At 32.0% G+C, this 20,380-nt stretch overlaps 1 protein-coding gene across 2 annotated transcripts in view; it reads left to right on the forward strand.

The window, feature by feature from the left end:
- Positions 1 to 8,291: 8,291 nt before the first annotated feature.
- Positions 8,292 to 20,380, forward strand: part of LOC130451676 (ATP-binding cassette sub-family A member 10-like) — a 51,522-nt gene continuing 39,433 nt past the window's right edge. The window contains exon 1 of one of the 2 annotated variants that reach the window (XM_056790850.1): positions 8,292 to 8,477. In XM_056790850.1, coding sequence (XP_056646828.1) covers positions 8,474 to 8,477 — 4 coding nt within the window. In that variant the 5' untranslated portion in view covers positions 8,292 to 8,473. The remainder of the gene's footprint in view (positions 8,478 to 20,380) is intronic. The other variant, XM_056790849.1, reaches the window with a different exon arrangement.

Below are 20,380 nucleotides of genomic sequence, written 5' to 3' on the forward strand. Positions count from 1 at the left end.
TGAAATCGTAGGTAATCAATTTGGTCGATTATACATACCCCGACTCCTTAAACCTAATAATATTGCATTTTTTTGTGAAATGTTTCTATATTTCCGACTACGGGTCAAGAATATTTTTAATATGGCGTTCGACCTATGATATCAATTTTACCACTATAAATAACCAATTTTTTCAGTTGAGAATATTACATCCTCTCAATGAAATAGACATCGTTAAAAGAACTCCAGTGTGTCACCTTATTACCTATTAGATAAGACATAACATTTCCGCAATGCTAATAGAGAGCCATTTATTATTTTTAACGTCCTAACATATGTCGTCGTATAGACATAACGATCTAAAGTTGATAAAAACACTGATATCTCAACTAATTTCACAATAAAAAGGATCATTTAACTTTTCGAGTTAGTTGATGGAATGGATAGCATTTATATAACAATAAATACAAAAGATAGAGGAAAGATTAAAGAGGAAAAAAACATATTTTCAATTGGTTTGAGGTAATGAACACTGTTGATCACTTCATATTTATAAGATAGTATTAAAAACAGTTTTTTGGCGAAAGTTAAACATAAAAAACAAACCAAACTAAATATACTATATACATTACCATTATATGTATTTTATCTATAGGATGCCAAATTGCCATCATAAAATTTGACATTTTTAATGGTGAACATAGTGAGAACGTGTTGTCATACGAGTGCTATTTGAGTTGTTTACAGATATTTCAAACATTCATCTTGAACAAAAAATGGAAATAAATCGCAAACTCGCTTCGACTTTTGGTGGTGAAAGAAGCACCATCTAGAGCCACCGAGTTTCGCTGTTTTTTCTAACTTGGTCTTCTTAGCTATGAATTTCGGAAAGTTTGTCTCAAATTGGCTGTTGTTCCAGAAAACATCGATGCTGTGCATAAACTGATATTTCAAGATCGTCATGTGATATACCGTGAAATTGTGTATAAATTCCACTCGAATACATTCAATATTAAACATTTCGCTGTAAAAAAGATACGAAACTAAACAACAATCGACTGTGTGGATCTTTCTTGGACATATCGCCACCATTCTATTAGAGCAACGTAAGACGAAGAATTCTGAATGATACACCAGCATTTGTTCACCAGAAGTGTTCATTAGTGAAACTAACCGAAGGCAAATCATTCTCCAACACGACAAGGCGCGCTTTCACACATCAGTTCAAAAAAATGTTTTTTCCACCAGTCCTTGTTTGGTACCCAATTCATTGAGAAATTCGCGTTCAAGACTTTGTTATCTACTCAAACCGACATTAAAATTATATTAGATCAGTGCGCACACGTTCTCTTGACACATAGCAAGTCATATGTACTAGTATATACTCTGTGATAGTAGTGACTTAACTGCAATCAGAGCTCAATATCAAGGATGGGGGTATTTAAAAATGCCGTGTTGCTATCTCCAGCTCTAGTTTCGTGGCATCTCAAATTTTCACGCTTATTACAATGAACACAATAGTGTTGTTTGTCGAATTACGAATCCTGGTGGCTGAAAAATTATAAGAAACGTATTTGGAGTTTCTTAACTATACAAAGATTATAGCAGTGATGCAAAGAACCGGGTCTCTTGACTAGAAGACGACTGGGTCTGGAGAAAGCAGAAATATAACTGGAAATGACAGTACGTTGACAATATCTTTTTGATTTGTTCATATTGGTGCAAGAATGGGACAATATTTGTTGGTATATAATCCAAAACATACGCAAAAGTCTTTATACAAGCATCAGTGGCAAGTCTCATTACATTAACAAAAGTCTCAACTTGCTGCTTCAATCCATTTTATTATAGTAGACTTCCAACGACCACACAGTAAAGTTGTTTTAAAAAATGTCTGAAGTTGAGTTTCGCGCTGTTATAAAATTTTTGACTAAAGAAAAATTAACACCAACACAAATGAAAAACAAAATAGAGGCAGTTTACAGTGACTTATGTCCATCATTTTCCACAATTAAAAATTGGTCTAAGTTGTTTCGCTGAGGACGAGAATCATTAGATGACCCACGTGCGGGAGGTCCTCTGAAGTGGAAGAAATTATTCTAAGTGACCGGCGCTGCGCCTGAAAACGAAAGTGATTGTAGCACACACTGGATCCTACATGATATTTAAATATCACAAAAACTAGTATAAGGAGGGTGCCTCGAATTCTCGCTTTTTCGCGAGAACCAAAAAAGTATAATCCGATCAATTGTAACGGGTGATGAAACGATAGTCTTTCAGTATGATCAGATATCCAATAGAGATTCCATGGAGTTGTATCGGAAAGGAGACCTAATGCCAAAAAATTATAGGACACGAAAAGCTCCAAAAAAGTGATGGCTATAATATTTTGGAAATACGAGGATATCAACCTTTTGATTTTCAGGAATCAAATACAACCATGAACAAGACATGTTACTCTGAATTTGACAAGGTGCGGCAAAATCAGCCGAGGAGTGCGCTTGCTCCAGTCCACACTACTTCGCTTTCCAAGGCTATTGTACACGAATGTGGCTTCACAGAAATTGAATACCCACCATATAGCCCTGATCTAGGCTCGTGAATATTTTATCTGTTCGCAAAGCTGAAGGCCGATTTAAAGAAAGATGAAATTAAACTGGTGGTGTACGAACACTTTGACTCTAAAGATGCATTACATTTTTCTTGTGGCATAGAAGCTTTAGCTAGATGTTTTTATGACCTTTTTGTCTATGCTAGGCTAAGATGGACCGCAGTACGTACTTTACCGTTTGCAGGCTGTTATATCTGCCAAATGAGGAAGTGAATACTGAGTATCTCTTTCAACTTGGAACGCAGCAGAATAAAAATGTTTGATTAGTTCGCATATTATATTGCAATTATTATTATCATTACTGTCACTTGTTTACGGGATGACTATATTTCTGTGATGCGTAATGTGTTTTCAAATTATTTGCTTCGTAAATATTTCATGTCAGTTGTTTAGAATGTAATTTATTCAATGTACTCCAACCTACGATATTTCTTATACGGCATATACTTAATTTTTGCAAGCAATATCAATTTATATATATATATATATATATATATATATATATATATATATATATATATATATATATATATATATTATCTACTTAATTTCATCTTGTACTTACTACATTGTAGTTAATATCAATAGTAACGCCACCTGTCTTATTACAAACTCAACACGTCATTGAAGTACTTCACCTGCTTTCCTTATCGCCTACTACTCTTTAAATTAACTTAATAATGACGAAAATTTATGGACGTTTATTACGTAAGTAATTGGTAATAGACGTTTATGTAGGCATAGTGGACAGATGAAGAAGCAACTTCGCCAATAGTCCTTTATTCACATTTTCGATGAATAAGTTTAATTTTTAATAGGTCATTCGAAATACTAATTCATCCATTTATTAAGTAAGGCTGAAATTAATAAAATTAAATGAAAGTAGATTCTTAATGATAAAAAATTTTTAAATCTATAGGATTATATTGCAAATATGCAAGATGAGGTAAGGTAATCAACTGGTCTAAATTTGGCGACCTGAAAAAACCTTCTTCTCGGAGTTAACAGATGCAGTAGGGAGGAGTAGTGGTTGTGAAATTTAATGCCGCTGCCATTAACGAGAGCGCAGCACAAGTGCGCTGTATGAATATTTTAAAAACATCACGATGCAATGTGCAATATGTTCTAACCCATGTTCCAGGTCAACTGTCGACTGTGTTATGGGTGGACAACTCCAAGGTATTTGGTCACATGAAAAAAAATTCGGGAAATTCACTAACTGTATGGATACGTATGCCATGAGTGATCTCCTCGAAAACATGCTGCTGATCTTGGGTGTTCTGATCGTTCTTATATTCTTCATTGATGATACCCCTTTCCATCTCTAGGTTCGTCAGCCTCTATCACTAGAAAATTGAATATCTGGAGTATATTAAAATATTTTTACAGAAGCCAAAGTCATGCGACAACGTCAAAAAGAACTCGAACTTTTGGCTTCCTTGGAATCAATTTATAGAGGTTTTGTGACAACGAGAACTCAATCTGCCTACTCTGTAGTAATATCAGCAAACGAAATTGATATACTATATAGAAACATAGTTAATATCTTGAAATTACTCTAGATGCTAAACCGAGATGAAAGGAACTTAAGAAAAAAAGGAAAGAACTAGACGCAAAATACAGAAAAATGCGTTCACTCCGTACTATTGTGGATGTTCCATACTATATTCGAAATGCAAATCTGCTTGCGGACTTCAACGTAGCAACAGTTAAGTGATACGCCCAGAAGCAAAATGAGTGGTGACACAATGATGTTAACATCGAGATATTCCAGCTACTCGATTAACAAAACAGAAAGATAGCAAAACCTTTAGACCTGGTGTACATATTAAGAGAAAGTATGAAAGCTCGGAACAGTGATAAGTGGAGTTCACTGTGAAGAAATGGGTGACACCGACTGATAACTTGATTTTATGGATTGTACATCTAATTTAGTTAATATAATAATGTAGTATAATTTGAAATGTATATTTCAGTGAATAAATTGTGTGTGTGTACATCAATGGGTTGAGACAAAAAACTTTTGCACAACTGCACATTTACGAGCAGATGACCAACGAAACACCCTCGTGGGCACAAATTAACGTATATAAGTGGCATACAAATTAAAATATGATGCTTATTGCTACATTTGGTGCACGCGTTGTTGTTTTTAAATGTATACAGAAACTGCAAATATACGAGATATTTATATACTCTTCTCAATCATTTTCTAGCTTCATGTAATCAATTTTTATTCCAGATCCTTCCATCCATCTATCACTTAAATTTTTCTATGTTTCTCCGTTTATCTTCACCTTTTATTATTGCATTCTTCGAATGTTTTTCCTTTCTGTTATTTTTTTCAGCTTACCTTTATATGCTTAACCATATTTGCTTCATCTTCTGCAAATTCGCCTCTTTTTATCAGATGAAATCGCAGAAATGCACGACGTGACTTTTCTAAATTCTTCATCAGATTTCCTTGATTCAAATAAATCAGAATTATATAATGATATCCAAAATAAAATCTTCGAAGCAGTTTTAAACTAATCAAATAACAAAAATTATAAAAAATGGCTTTAGTTAAATTCCTCACAAATGAGAATGGAATTGTCGATAGCAAATTGAAACTTCCTGTTGCTTCGAAAAGTATCTTTAAATTTAGAAGGTAGAAAATTATTAGGTGAATAGAAAAAGAGATGAAATAAGTTAAATATTCAAATAGTCTGCAAGAGAACAAAAATCAAAAATTAAAATGTATTTTGGTCTTATACCAAAAAGGAAAAAATGAATTAGAGAAGTTATATAATTGTTTGCATGCTATGCTTTTTTGCTGGTTTGTGATTTTCTCTAAATTTGTTTCTACATAATCTAAGATCTATTGTTTCTTTATAAATATCGTTATAATAGCCATTACCTAATATGGTTGCTGTGCATTTATGATCTTTTTTCCACTCTTCCATCTAGAATATCCTTTATATGTTCAAAACTTATTATTCCAAAGCCAATGATTTGTTTTCACTTCTAAATTGATTTCTATTTTATAGATATTGAAAATTAATTCTAATTTGCACATTTATTCATGCCTAGCGCCATCTGTAAGAGAAAAGCCGCAACAATAGAATGGTGAATCTATCCATTAAAATCAGTATTTTGTTGAAAAAAACTCCCAGAAATTCGCGATCATTTGAGTTTGACTTCTTGTAGACTTCAGTTTAACCTATTCTGAAACGAAGTTTTCATTTAGACATCATTTCCCTAGATTGCACAAGCACTATACGATTCTATTACTTTTCGCTATTCAACTTAACGACAGTTTCCGATGTAAGTTTGTTTGGAATATTTCAATTCCCTACTAGATGACGCTTTATATTTCAAAATCAATTACAGGGAGGTATTTTCCATTAATTTCAAAGCAACTCATTCCGTTTTTAGCTTTTGTTAGTATTATATATATGAGAAGATATAAACATGTAACAATAATGGTAAAAATAAAATCCCATTCGCAAGAGCAAGAATGTTTATTTATCTTTAGTAGCACAATTGAAAGCAACATTTTGAAATGTACAAACATAATGGACTCATCACACCTCCATCAAAATATATAGTTTGAGATTTCATTTTAACTCACTACCTATAAACCAATAATAATCTCTGAAAGTGGTAAATTGTGAAAATTAAACACTTACACGGTCGTACTCATTATAATTAACAATATCTTACAAAATGTAATATATATCTGCCTGAAATCAGACACTCCTCATTTATATAAGCTGTCATACCATCAAAACCTCAAAAAACATAACGAATGGTATACAGTGAGTGACCAAATTAAGTAATACATTCATTATTTGCGAATATTCGTAATATCTTATCTGAATGGTCTTTTAATACTGTATTCCGTAATGACATAGTTGGTCAATTATTGTTTGTTTCTTCGGTATGAACAAAAATTAATTTTATTTTTCAGTTAAATGTACAAGAAGAATGTGTTCGACGATTTGCTTATTGTAAAAGAGATTGGTGGATGGCATTTTGAGCAATTAATTTAGCTGAAAAGTATTATACTTATATTAATTAATTGAAAATCACAGTTCATTAGTTGTTAATCTCCAAATAAATTAAATTACTTTCTATTCTCCCTGTATAGGCATTAGTAAGTATGATACTTCTACAGAGGGTGTCTCATAAGTAATGTCGGTTTTCATAATATGTGAAAATAGTGATAAATAGTATGGAGTTATAATAGTGGAGATTTGACATTTAAAGTTCGTTCGCACTCGCGTCGTCCACCTGCGTGGAAGATTAAGGTTACAAGGAAAGCAGTAGAAAGCCAACTCAATATCAGCACTCGCCGATAATCGGACTCCCTTGGACCTTCTAAAGGTACTATACATCGTCATTTGAAATCATTAGATAGAATCTATAAAAGTTGTGGAACAGTGCCACATGAATTAACTGAGATTCAAAACGTAGTGTTAGTTGTGACGAAAAATATATTTATCTAACCAGCCAGAACATGACAAACCAGACAAAGTATAATTACTAGAATCTGTCTCAAAAAAAAGTCGATTCGAGCAGAAATTCTTATTGCATCTGGTGGAATTATAAAGTTCTAAATCAGTCCAGTTGGTCGAGCTAACAATGACGAGGTATATAGTGGACAGTTGATGCGAATGTATGAGGTTTCATCGGAGAAATATCTAGATTTAGTTAAGCAAAAACGGGTTTCAGACAAGACAAAGCTAAACCACATAGATACTGCGAATGTTACACAGAATAAGATTGAAAAATTTGGTAGTATTGAACTCCTACCAAATCCAGCATTTAGTCTGGATCTTGTACCATCAGATTACTATTGATTTTGATCCATGGTGAAATTCTTGCATGGGAAAATTTAAATCCAAAGGAGATGTTGAAAATATAGTGCGACAATTTTTTGCATCAAAGCTCAAAGAATGGTTCTAACAAGGTCTCATATAGATTGCTGAACGTTGGGTGAAAACCATAGAATACGATTGGCTATACTTTGGAAATTAAGACTTTGTTTTTGTATGATTATTCAATAAACAAAGTGAACATTGGAAACCGACATTGAAATACCCTCTATAAATCGAAAGGACCTTTCAAATGAGGTATCAGAAGATCCAAGTTTAAATTAAAAAAAAAATCTATTTCTGGATTTTTATCTAAAATATATTGTTGGCAAAATAATAGAATTGTACCATAATTTAGCGGCGCTTAAGATTTTAGCTCAAATAAAGTTCAATATTCTGTTGTAACTGAAGGATTCTTCAAATCACAAAATCTCAATGTGCAACTTTACCTCATTTTTGCCGTTTTTTATTATCCAGCGTTTGCCTTGCATTTAATAATAATTAATAATATGACGTCCGTGAGGTTTTCACAAAATGCGCGTAGTTGAGCCTAGAAATTAATTGAAATACTGGTGCTCCATCAAAGATGAATTATTTTATTAATTAAACAGTGTGGCCTAATGGGTAAGGTCTCGAACTTCGTATCCGAAGATTGCAGGTTCGAGTCCTGTCACGGTCGATGTCGGCTAATTAATTATTCGATAGGAGAAATGAAATAACCATTTCGATAAATAATATCATTATAAATAATTCCGAAAGGAAATGTTTATATCAAATTATAGCTTCAAGTAGGAAAATGTGAACCTGTACATGAAAAATTAATTGTTGCGCTCACTCTAGCCAGTCGGGTCAAAGGTTACCCAAAAAAAGAAGAAAAAATCAATGTAAACATACTTAACCTAATTTATATAATTTCATTCCGGAAAAGTTGCGATGTTTTCTAGTTTTGTGTATTTGAAATGGTTACTTAATTAAATTATGAAGTGATTTGGATACATTCACTCGCTGTGTTCATAATATTAAAATGGGTAAGTGTTAACTTTAGGACAATTCACTATTGATTTTACACAGAAAAATTCGATAATTTACGGGATAACTGATTATACCCCTGTTTAAGAGTACACAATATTCAATTTATTATTATCATTTTATTTTTATTTTATTATTATAGTTATCAAAATAGATGGATGAGCCAAAAATGTTTTCGATTATTTTATTAAATTGATTTATATGTATTCCATAACAATAGTGAAGGTTACTTGGTATATTAATATTTTTTATTGAACAACAAAAGTATTATCAATCGTATCATTCAGATCTGATATTGTAATATTTTTTCATCGATGTTTCATGGATATAACTGAAAAATAAACATTTTTTCAAGAATATGCTGTCCTTTGATAGTATATTGCTTAAAAGTAAGTTTATACCTACTCAACTTATTTTGGGTTACTGCATCAAAATTTCACTTGTTCATGTTTCTAAATTATCTCGATTTTAGGTATCAATTGATTTGAAATTAGTTATTTTTATTCTTTTGAAGACAAATAAAAATTTTGACGTTTCGACTACTTCCAGTCTTTATCAAAAGAGACCTGAAAAGACAGTTTAGAAATATAAACATATCAAAAGGTCTAAGAAATAAGAAATTTCCCTTGTTCTACATCAGTTGAAAATATTTTGTTTACTTATATCGATACAATGTGTACTTTAACAATCGATTCTATATTTATTGTAAAATTGTGATACATTATCACTTTCTATGAATCAATATTTGCTTTGCTATCTATGCTAACCTATAGACTTTGATATTGAGACCCACAGTTCTTACACCTGACTTATCAGTTGTTTACCTCCTGTTAATAATAACTGTATGCATATGTAATAAGAAAAATGGATATAAATTAATCTGCCAGATTTTGCTATACAATTTACATAACTGTTTATATTTGTGTAGATTATCAGTGGTCATTATGGATAGACATCAGATGATATGTGCCCTTACATTTGTCAGAAACAATATTTGAGTGCTTGATAATCACTTTTTTTGTGTTATTAGTTGTGATCGCTTTTTCCTGTATGATATGTTATATTATAAATCCTACTCTTCAATTTGGCTGCCTTTGTGTGAAGCTTGTTTATATGAAGATCAACTAAATCATAAGTTCTCTTTGTATCCTCTGTGATATCATGACTTAAATGGGATGTTAATATTTTGTAGTAGTTCGTAGGCATAAGATTGGTCTGTATTGAGTAGAATCATTTTATGAGATAATTTGAAACCGTAAGAAATTAAGGTAGTAGGTTCTAGATATCAAAAAATATTTTTAAATATCTGTTCATTGTTTAATGCAAGAAAGCAATTTTCTTGTATTAGCAGTTTTGGCCATGATCAACACCTGGCATTAATTTTTTTTCATATTTTCAGTCAAACTGCCTATTGCCAAGCTATTGACAATAATTTATCGGATGTTTTTCTTTCACCCTGCATTTTTTATCCATTAAGCAAAACTTTAGTTCACTTAGTTTTCTGTAAAATTATTATATATTTTATAACAATTGATTGTTTGGATTCTCTTCTGTTATAAAATTAGTTGTTCTTTAAATAATTTTTGGAAGATAGTTAGTTTCTCATCTCAAAAATATGTAGCAGGCATCAATTAAATTATTCAGTTGTATTAGAATTTACAAAATAAAGCTAAAAATTTTACTTAACTTATTTAGGTATTTTTTATCATTTATAGCTTTTTTGTTCTCATAAATGTGAACCATCTAAAAATTTTCTTTTTTTCATGTATTAGGTTCGTTTCAAGAATTTTTGAATCTTTATAATTGAATTTATGTTTTTTTTGATATTTCGTGGTTTTTTAATGCAGTTTTATTTTTTTATCATATTGATGACCTTTTAGATTATTTTCTAAATACTGAGATGTCTGCTCTATGTAGACAGGTCACAATTGGTACAAGGACATAATACATTATTCTAATATTTCACTTAACTAAAATATAACACCAAAAAACAATGAAGTAATATTATATATCAATTGCCTTGTACTAATTGTGAGGCTGTTTACATATTTTGATGACTGCTACATATTTTTGAGATGAAAAATTAAGGAAGAAATAAATTTTTATTTTATTTTTATTCAGATATTCATGATGTAGGTGATCTATTGATTAATATAAATATGCAAATTGTTAGTGTCAAATCATATTTTTATAAAAACTTTTATAAAAATATTTATATACTTTTATAACAGAAGAGACCTAAAATCAAGACGATTTAAAAACATAAACATATATAAAAGGTCTCAGTAATAAGAAATTTATATTTGCATATCTATAAATATATTTTTTCTGTTGTGGTTTTCCAATATAATGTTTGTATAATTATTATTTCTTGGTTTGATAAGCATTTAGATAGTTGAAGATTGTGTTTATATTCAATGAGTTGTCTCTTCTTTTTCTGAATATCATTTATGATATTGCCACCAGGACCTCTGCTGCTTGTCCTCTTCATGTAGATTTTTATCTTGTTTCTCGCTGTTTTTCAAACGTATGTAATATAACTACCTCATAGTAAATAAGAATTGTTCCAGTGCTCCGCAATCTGAAGCGACAGTGGTGAGTTGAAATTTGCTATAGTCCTATCATCAAATATAGATATGGATTATTTCACAGACAAATTAAAATTTCATTTCTTCATTTATCGTGTTCATTAACTTGTCAAGTTCTCAGAGCTTAGGCTATCCAGCTATATTTGCTGATTTAAATAAGATATCAGTTGCTTATGAACGAAGATGTAGTTTAATGAATAGTTTGGTAAATGGTGTGAGGTATACATATTTCTAGCCTCCTAGGCATACCCATCTACTATCCTTCCAATATACCCATTTTAGGTATCTCCACATCAATAAACTCAGGCTTATTTGTCAACTAGACACAAACAAAAGCAGAACTAATGCTATAACGAAATTAGCTTCTTCGATTCTGGTACAAATTTCCAAAATTCAGTAATCGGCGTCGGCTTATATTTTAATTGTAGAGCTTGATCTTCTTGCATCTCTACTAATTCTAATTCTCCAGATGCTTTTTGGGTCATAATTATATTGGAAATGGAATACTCATCTTGAATTATGTTAGTTTCAAATGGATTTAGAAAAAAATCAAGAGACGATTTCAAAATTTTCAAGTCTGTTTTGGAATTCCGTCAATATTCCTTCTAGCTGTTTTATATATTCGTTGAGTATTTCTTGTTTAATATTGGAACAGTTTTTTTAATTCGAGGAAAGTGGCAAAATGTTTTATTTTTGTTGTCCTTTTGAAAAAGTCGTAATTTAGTTTGAAAACTAAATATACACTGTGAGAGGTCAGATATTACAACCTACCGTTCCGCGTTACCTCAAAGAATTCAGTCCGAATTCAGATAAAACCACGGCGGACAAGCGTACAGGTAGGCAAACACGATGTCAATTGTTCGTTGCAATGAAAGTTTACAAATTCAAATACGGTCTGGAGCAGGGTTGCCAGTGTTCTGGATCAACTTTCCCCTGTTTTGAACCTTAAAAGTCCGTGTTTTCTGCTGATTTCAAGAACTCCATTGAACGACTGCAGCGCCATCCAGTGTTCAGCAGCGCCTTCACTGATCTGGAGTCAGTCGATTACGCCACTGTTTATATTCTTTCGCGCGTTGAGTCATATTCTTAACTTCGACGGAAATGAAATTTGTTACATCGTTGCACTTAGTCTTTCCTATTTGTTGTCAGTTATTTTAAAACATTTTGAAACACATACGGAACGATATTTTTTTACGGAACGAGCCACAGGTGGTATATATCTACTCGACTAAATTTTTTTTATTATTTAGGATGTGTTTAGGGTATCTTCCTGCAGCTTGTGGAGTTTTTTTCTGGAAGCATTAAAATTATGATGCCAATGTGCCAAGGTCGAACAGTATAAGGCGCCAGTTTACGAACTATTTTTTTTTTGAGATAACGACAGAAGGTCCATAATAATATAACATTTCTCTTCTACTTGTTTACGCTTGGCATAGTTCCAAGGTTTTGTCAAAGTTAAAACATAGTAAATAATTTTGTAACCCATTACAACAAAAAAGATGTGACTTATTGAAAATTATGTTATTGTTATAGAATAAATACAGAATAAATTTGTCGATTTTTCTCAATATCAACTAGAACAATAGAATTAAATAGAATTTAGTGCTTTAAGGCTGTTTGCCAACGTTGAAAATATACTACAAATTGTGATTTCCGATAATAATCTACAAAAACATATTTTCTAAACCAAATTATACATAATTTTTGTGAATGACAACAAATAAAGTATAATTTGGCCTGATATTGATACCAACTCTGACAGAGAGTGTTTCCTGCGTTATATATTTGCTTATTGTTAAATACCATCGGTCCCAAGCACTTCTCAAACTATTTTATGAATCTCATAACAAGTGACATAAATATTCGAATTTAAAAACGGAACCCAATTGTGTAGCAGCAAAAATCTCTTCTCACTGACGGCCATTTTGTACTTCATGTAGTTCTTTGTATTTCTTTAACTTTGTATTGTGTAAGTGAAGTTTAATTTGCATTATACAGGGAGAGTCGTGAGAAACTTTACACACTTTTCCATACAGAGAGTTTTATGTATGGAACGCCTAAATTATATCTGAAACAGCTTGTACGATTTTTATACATATTTGTGCGCAAGGATCTTGTGATACGACCGGTATTATGGCGGTATCTACATTGTTGTCAGATTTTTCTTTGTTATCTGAAATGGATCACCCTATATATTTTGTGTTTTTAGAAATCCTTAAGAAATACTGATTATTTTTTATGTAATATTCTCTATACCTAAATGCCATAATTTCGGAGTTATAGGTACATTTACAGTATGTTCACCAAAGTACAATAAATATTGTACATTTAGACGGCTACGATTGAATAAACTCGTTGAATTTGAATATTCTTTAATAATTTATGTGCTAATACAAATCTATTAACCAGATTTAGTGTCAGTAAGTTAGTAAACATTTTAACGAAACTGGTACAGTAAAATATTTTTCCAAATCATGGCGCAGAAAACCCTCAACTGAAGATAAATCTCTAAATGTTTGTATCATGTTAGAAGTAGATCCACATTCGTGAAGTAGAAAAATAAGGGATTTTAGAAAACATTAAACAGTAAAGGCAATTACAGCAGATGCACAAAAGGTTGTCCATTTACTTCAATACAACAAGCCATGCGATTTTTAAACTTGCAATACATTTTGCAACATCCCTTATTGCTCAATTCTTCTTATCTCTGTGGTAATCCTATCTTTTAATTCCTGACTATTGGCAGGTTTTGTTTTATAAAACCAAAATCACGAATTTTTTGCATGGCAACTTGAGATCTGCAAAACCAAAACACCTTTAGATAGATTTCCGCGTCTTTTCTCTTTAATTTTTTTCTGTAGAGTGGTCAGTAATGTCGAATAGTAATCTCCAGTTATTGTTATACCCTTATCCAAAAAATCAATCATGATTACTCCATGGCAATTCCAAAAAACTGAAGCAGATTTTTGGATACGAAACTTCTTAGATCTTGGAGAACCAGAGTGTCGCCATTCCATCGATTGCTGCTTTGTTTCTTGATCGTAGAAATGTACCCAATACACATCCATAGTAACAATTTGGTTTAAGAAGTCTACATAGTTTTCAAATCGAGCACAGATCGATGCTTCTACACTTGCACGCTTTTCAACATTCAAACATTTGGAGATCCATTTTGCAACAATTTTTCTCATGTCCAAATTGACGTGAACTATATGATGACCGCGTTCGTATGAAATATTCAAGTGCTTCAGATATCCGTTGTAGCCCAATTCGACGGTCTGATAAAATCATGCCATGAACTGCATCGATATTTTCGGGGATTGGCACAGAAACTGGCTTTGATCACCAAGGGCATTAAGCATATCTTCGTAAATCTGCTTACCTCTGAACCCTTTTAAATACAGGTACTTGATGATGGCTCGATACTCCAATTTTTCGATTTTCACAATTTCGGTGGACATCTTTTTTCTTTTAATTTATTGCGTAACTCTCGTTTCCTTTTTGACGTCAAACTTTACATTGACACTTCTAATAAGTTATTGTTTGTTGCTATGGTAACGCAATATTTTATTTATGCATGGAACTGGTCTAGGCTAACTAGATATCAATACATCCTCGTATCTTACTTTTTATGTTTTTAACTGTTTCTTCATACATTCTCAAATAATTTTTGTATGTTTTCTCTTCTTAATCTATAGCTAAACATATCTGGCCCACCATTGTCTGGGTGCTTTTTTATGTCTATCAGACTCTAGAAACAAGGTAGACAAGAGATAATTATTGCTAGTTATGCACTGACACCTGTTTGCTTGTTTATTTCACCTAACATTGTTATTTTCATTTCCAAACCGCACACAAATACTAAATAAAATTTGAGGTTAGGAAATTGTTTACTTAAGGAATTTTGATTAGTGGCAACCATGATGTGGCAAGAAACTTGCATACTATCAAGCGACATGCAGTATTCATCTAAGCAATATATTGACCTTGCAATAAATTGCATGCAATTCCTTGTATATTGTCTTGCATCATGTCAAGCGGCCCTTAACGTACAATGGTTGTAGCAACAATTTATTAATTGAAATAGATTTTGAATCAAAATGAATTTGTCTCAAACCTTATCGTTTATTTAGGTTTCTCAATGTTTTCATATTTTAGTTGAATTAAATTAAAAAACCAACTTAAAAAAGATATAGAAAATGTTACCTTATCAAATTTGTTACGGAAAAAGTGAAAGTAACTATAAAATATGGCAAATGAATTTTGAACTGGCAACAAGGATTATTGAGAACTATAAATGAATAACCATCTTCTTGTAACATTAGTTACAATATTTGTTAAACTCGTACAAAAATTTTTGTGTTGATTATTATGGAGATATTATACGATTATTATAATTTTCGATAACTATGTTCAAATGAACAATATTATATCGTATGAAATTTGTGCTGTAAACCTCGTAAATAATAACCTCCGTTACACACTCGTGAGTAAGTAATTATATCATACCATATCAATTAATTTGAAAGTACTGATGTTATGTTATATACAGCAATGTATGCGAATAACAATCTTTCGAGCTTTTCTGCACTATATTGGGTCTAAAAGTGTATTAGACCTTTCAAACGGAGCCGTTTTTATAAAATCGTTATTTATAAATACCTGATTACAAAAAATTAATATAATGAACCTATTTATTGCACACCATTATTACCTTAGTCACTGTTAGTCATAGTTTGCAATTCTTAACTCCTGTCAACACATCCATACTCTGTGAGCACAGGTTGAATCACTCTGAATTGATTGACTAATGCTTGAGTTCTACTTTGTTCTGATAGAAAGTTATAAAGTTGATAAAAAAATATCCCTTCTGCAACTCATGGTCGAACTCCAAAAATATCATTCTTCGTATAGATGTTTTTTTTTTAATTGGAAACTATGAAAACTTTCAGTTCCGAATAAAAGGTGATGCATCCCAGATTGTAATTTTGATAACACCAAATTGGAGTTAAATACTGCTTCGAGAGTAGGGTCAAGCGCATGGATTTAACAGTAACGAATATCATGGATAAATATATTTTCTGTCAAGGAAATTCCTTTATATTCAATCCACTCAACTCTCCCCTTTTTATAGGTTTCCTGGTTGTCATAAATTACTTTTTATTTATGTTGACATTTTTGGGTGGATCTTTCTGTATTTCATGCCTTTGTAGTATTTATGGCATATATACGAGGGAGGTTTGACGGAAGGTGACTTTCATTGTAAAAGTTACTCTACCGCTGTAAAAAATAAGAAATAATCATCAATTAATGCTTGTAATTTTTTTAATTAATATTTACTCAATAACGAAAACAGTTTTCTTTATATGTTTCTGTTAGTTTTACGTAAAATTTTGACATATGACATACAATATGAAATGAACTAACAATATAATCACCGTAGGGACGTTTCAAATATCAAAAATTACCGTTTTCCTGTCAGCGTATAGCTAGTTCTGGTTTACATTAATCAAAAAAAAAACGTACGACGTCGAATTCATCAATGAGAATCACGCTGTAGGTATACGCTCGTCAGATTCTCATTTTATTGTTTTACTTAGTGTTTGTAGAGCACCACGATTCGAAACAAAAAGTGACAATGGATTATAAGGAGCTATTACGTACTTTAGAGTGTTATAATGTTATTGAACTATTACTGTGTAGTTTAGACAAGAACCTAATAATAAGGATTGTTTTCATGCTATACTACAATGTAGCATTATTAGAAGCAGAACATCACAATTGGCATGTCAACAATTTATAACATCATTTAGTGAATCAACGCACATAAATTCGATTCTTCGTCGTACATGTCCTAACCCACAGAAGCACGACTATCGTATATCATATGATTGTCAACATAGCGCTTTTAATAAACTTAGAAATAAAAAAAGAAGTGAACGTGTCCGTGATAAATCATGTGGTGCTACAGTAAATTGTTGTGAAAAAAATGAATCGGAACTCCATAAGGAATGATCCTTTACTCAAGAGAGGACTTAATATGGTAATTACTGTAAGTTTTACTTGTCTACTATTATTTTTTTTTACTTCGCTTACCAATTTTGTATTCATTTTCATTTGACTAAAAGCCACTAACTTTAAATAGGCTTACAAACAGAGTAGTCCAACGAGAAGTATGCACCTATGTAGAGCTTTTCTCCTTATTTGAAAGGTCTTTTCGCCCTCATTATATCCTAAAATTTTTTTTATAAACTTCAAATGACATTTTTTTAAGAAAAACTAAAATAATCCTATTCCTATTATAACAGATAAATTTTGAGCACACACATAATGTTCAAGTGGCTGAAGCTTTTAGCTACTTAAGGATGGATAAAAATACAGAAGATATATTTTTAAAATATTTTGAAGGTGGAATGACCGCTAGTGCATCCAGAGCATTTCATGAAATAAGCCTTATAGAAACCATAGAAGACACAAAACTGCCGATTTTACTTGCCCACGGGAGAGGCAAATTAAATATTTATATGATAAATGGAAGTCAGTTGAAAAAATTGTTAAATATTTAGATATTACTGTTAATAATTACTGATAAATATAGTTTGTAAATGATTTTCTTTTTCAGGCATACATACTATGGGGATCGCGATGAAAAAAGTGTAGTATCAGGAAAAGCAATATGATTTTTTTGGAGAAGGGTGTTACTGTCCTTGTTCGTGAAAATCCTATAATTATAACAGTTTTCATGCCCATAATGAAAAGGGCCCATGAATGTCGTTGCGCTCAGGAAGTCGTTTTTGTAGACTTTGCATACAGCACAGAGCGAAAGCAACTATACATTAGCATTTTCGACGGTTAAAGAAGCATTAGGACCAAACAGTTTTGGAGGGCAAGGTTTTCCTGGAATTTTTTTAACTGATGATAGCACTTCTGAAAGGAATGCCTTAAAAGCGGTTTTTCCACAGTCACATCCCACGTTTGTCAAGCCTTTGGGCGGTGGTTGTGGGATTCCCATAATTCCATAGGAAAAACAGATAGAAAAAAAAATATGTTAGCGTTTAGATTAGTGATTTTTGCGAATGCCGATGAAGAATGTACGGAATATTTTCAAAACTTAATTCAAGAATATTGCCACGATAATGTTTACCAAAATTTAAGAATTTATCTTGAGGCATATTGGAGCCGTCGTCAAGAATGGTGCTTGCATTTCCGCAATAACTTAATTACTCGAGGAAACAACACGAATAATTATGTGGAGTCATCAATCCGCATATTTAAAGACATTGTATTAGAACGCTGTCGATCTTTTAATTCTCCTGCTTTAATTGACTTTATGGTTAAGGTTTTCGAAAATTATCATAAGAGACGGCTTTTAGAATACGCTAATACGCAGCACACTTCAGACAAACTTGCATACTTAAAAATTTTATAAAAACATTGAAGGTATGCGTGTAAATAAAAATGAAAAAAACGTTTACTTGATGACATCACAATCGGACAATGAACAACTCTATACAGTATACACTGATATTGCAAAATTGTGATTGTCCGTTTGGTCAACGTGGTCGTTTTTGTAAACACTTGTGCGCAGTTCAGGAAAAATACGGCATTAGAATACACACGGCACCATTGTTAACAAAAGATGATAAACAAGATTTAGCTAAACTTGCATTAGGAGAAAACATTCCCGCAGAGTTTTTTAAAAACATGGATGATATTCACGATGATTCTCAGAATATGTTAGCTGAACCTAGAATGATCGAAAAATTTGATGAAATAGACAACGATATTAATACACAAAAACGGTCTACTGAAAATGTTGATTTTAAAATGATGCATCAAGAAGTTGTGCAAAACCTTTCGCAACATTTTTTGAGGATAACTGAAGATGTTTACTTCAATGGATCGCCTAGTATGACCAACGCCATTAAAAAATTAATTAATTTATTAGCTAAAATTAAAACTCTAGCCCAAGTAGAATGGAGTCCAGCCAACTTCCGTATCACGGCACAAAGTTAGACCAGGTTTGCATTCAGAGGCGAAACGGATTCAGTCTGGTCGTCCAATGAATTAGGAAGACCAAACAAAATAAAAAGAAATCTTGCCCTTAATATTTTTAACGAACAACCAAATGCAAAGTCACATGGTTCACAGCACTAGTTTAGTTTTTATTGTATTTTGTTAAAACTCCATTTTTAATTTATTTTAATATTTAGAACTATGTACGTAATATGTGTTATAATACAATAAATAACATAAACTTACCATAGCCTTATTAATCATTATAACTTCCTAAACTTACCTAGACTTATTAACCCCTTATTTACACATACCGTGCTTCCGAGGAAAGCGCTGCATCGTGATAGGAATTGTCGTTTATTTACGCCTAATTCTCTTCGCCAATTTATACCACGATACAGAGCGCGACTTTTTAAATGACCTCGTTGTACAATGGTAGGAACTGGCTATACGCTTCCTGTCAAACCTCTTTCTTATCCTGAGTGAAATCATAAAAATTTCATATTCTATAAAATGGCCCAACAAAAAATATGGAGTTATGTTTATTGAAATACATAATGTTATGTTTATAATTTTTTGTCCTATTGGGCTATTTGATGAACCAATAAAAATTTTGATTGAATTTTTGTATCCAATTTTTTTTTTAATTTCTCGTTGCAACCATGTTGGATATTAGCGATAGATTTGATAAATATAAACAGATTTATAATAAATACTTACAGATATCCACGTCGAAATTTTTTCTTAATCACTATGGACTGCATTATTCATTATACAGGGTGATTCATTAAGAATGACCAATCTCTGAACTGTAGATTCTAGACCTCAAAATATGATGATTCTGCTCAACATGTCTTATGCAAATATTGCTAGTACGGCGAGTATTCGAGCATTGGAGTGCGCTTGCTGGCAAAATACTGCTTCACAGATAGCGCGTTATGGGCAGGTGCGTTGTCCTGACGGAAAATCCACGAGTTGCTCTTCCACAATTCGGGCCGTTTTTTACGAACTCGTTCTTGCAGTGTAGCCAAAACTCACAAATAGTAAGTCTGGTTGGCAGTTTGACCCTCCGGAACCCATTCAGCCATCACGATACCATTTATGTTGAAAAAAACGATCAACATTGCCTTGAATTGTGATTTGGTCTCACATTCCTCAATAAAGCGCTTACAACAATTAAAAACACGCGCACGAGATAAAGAATTGTCCCCATAGGCCTCTTGCAACAATTTATAGCACTCAGTCAAGTTTTTTTCAATTTAACGATAAATTTGAGATTGATACACACATGGTTTTTG

The sequence above is a fragment of the Diorhabda sublineata genome, chromosome X, assembly GCF_026230105.1.
Source record: "Diorhabda sublineata isolate icDioSubl1.1 chromosome X, icDioSubl1.1, whole genome shotgun sequence".
Lineage (NCBI taxonomy): Eukaryota > Metazoa > Arthropoda > Insecta > Coleoptera > Chrysomelidae > Diorhabda > Diorhabda sublineata.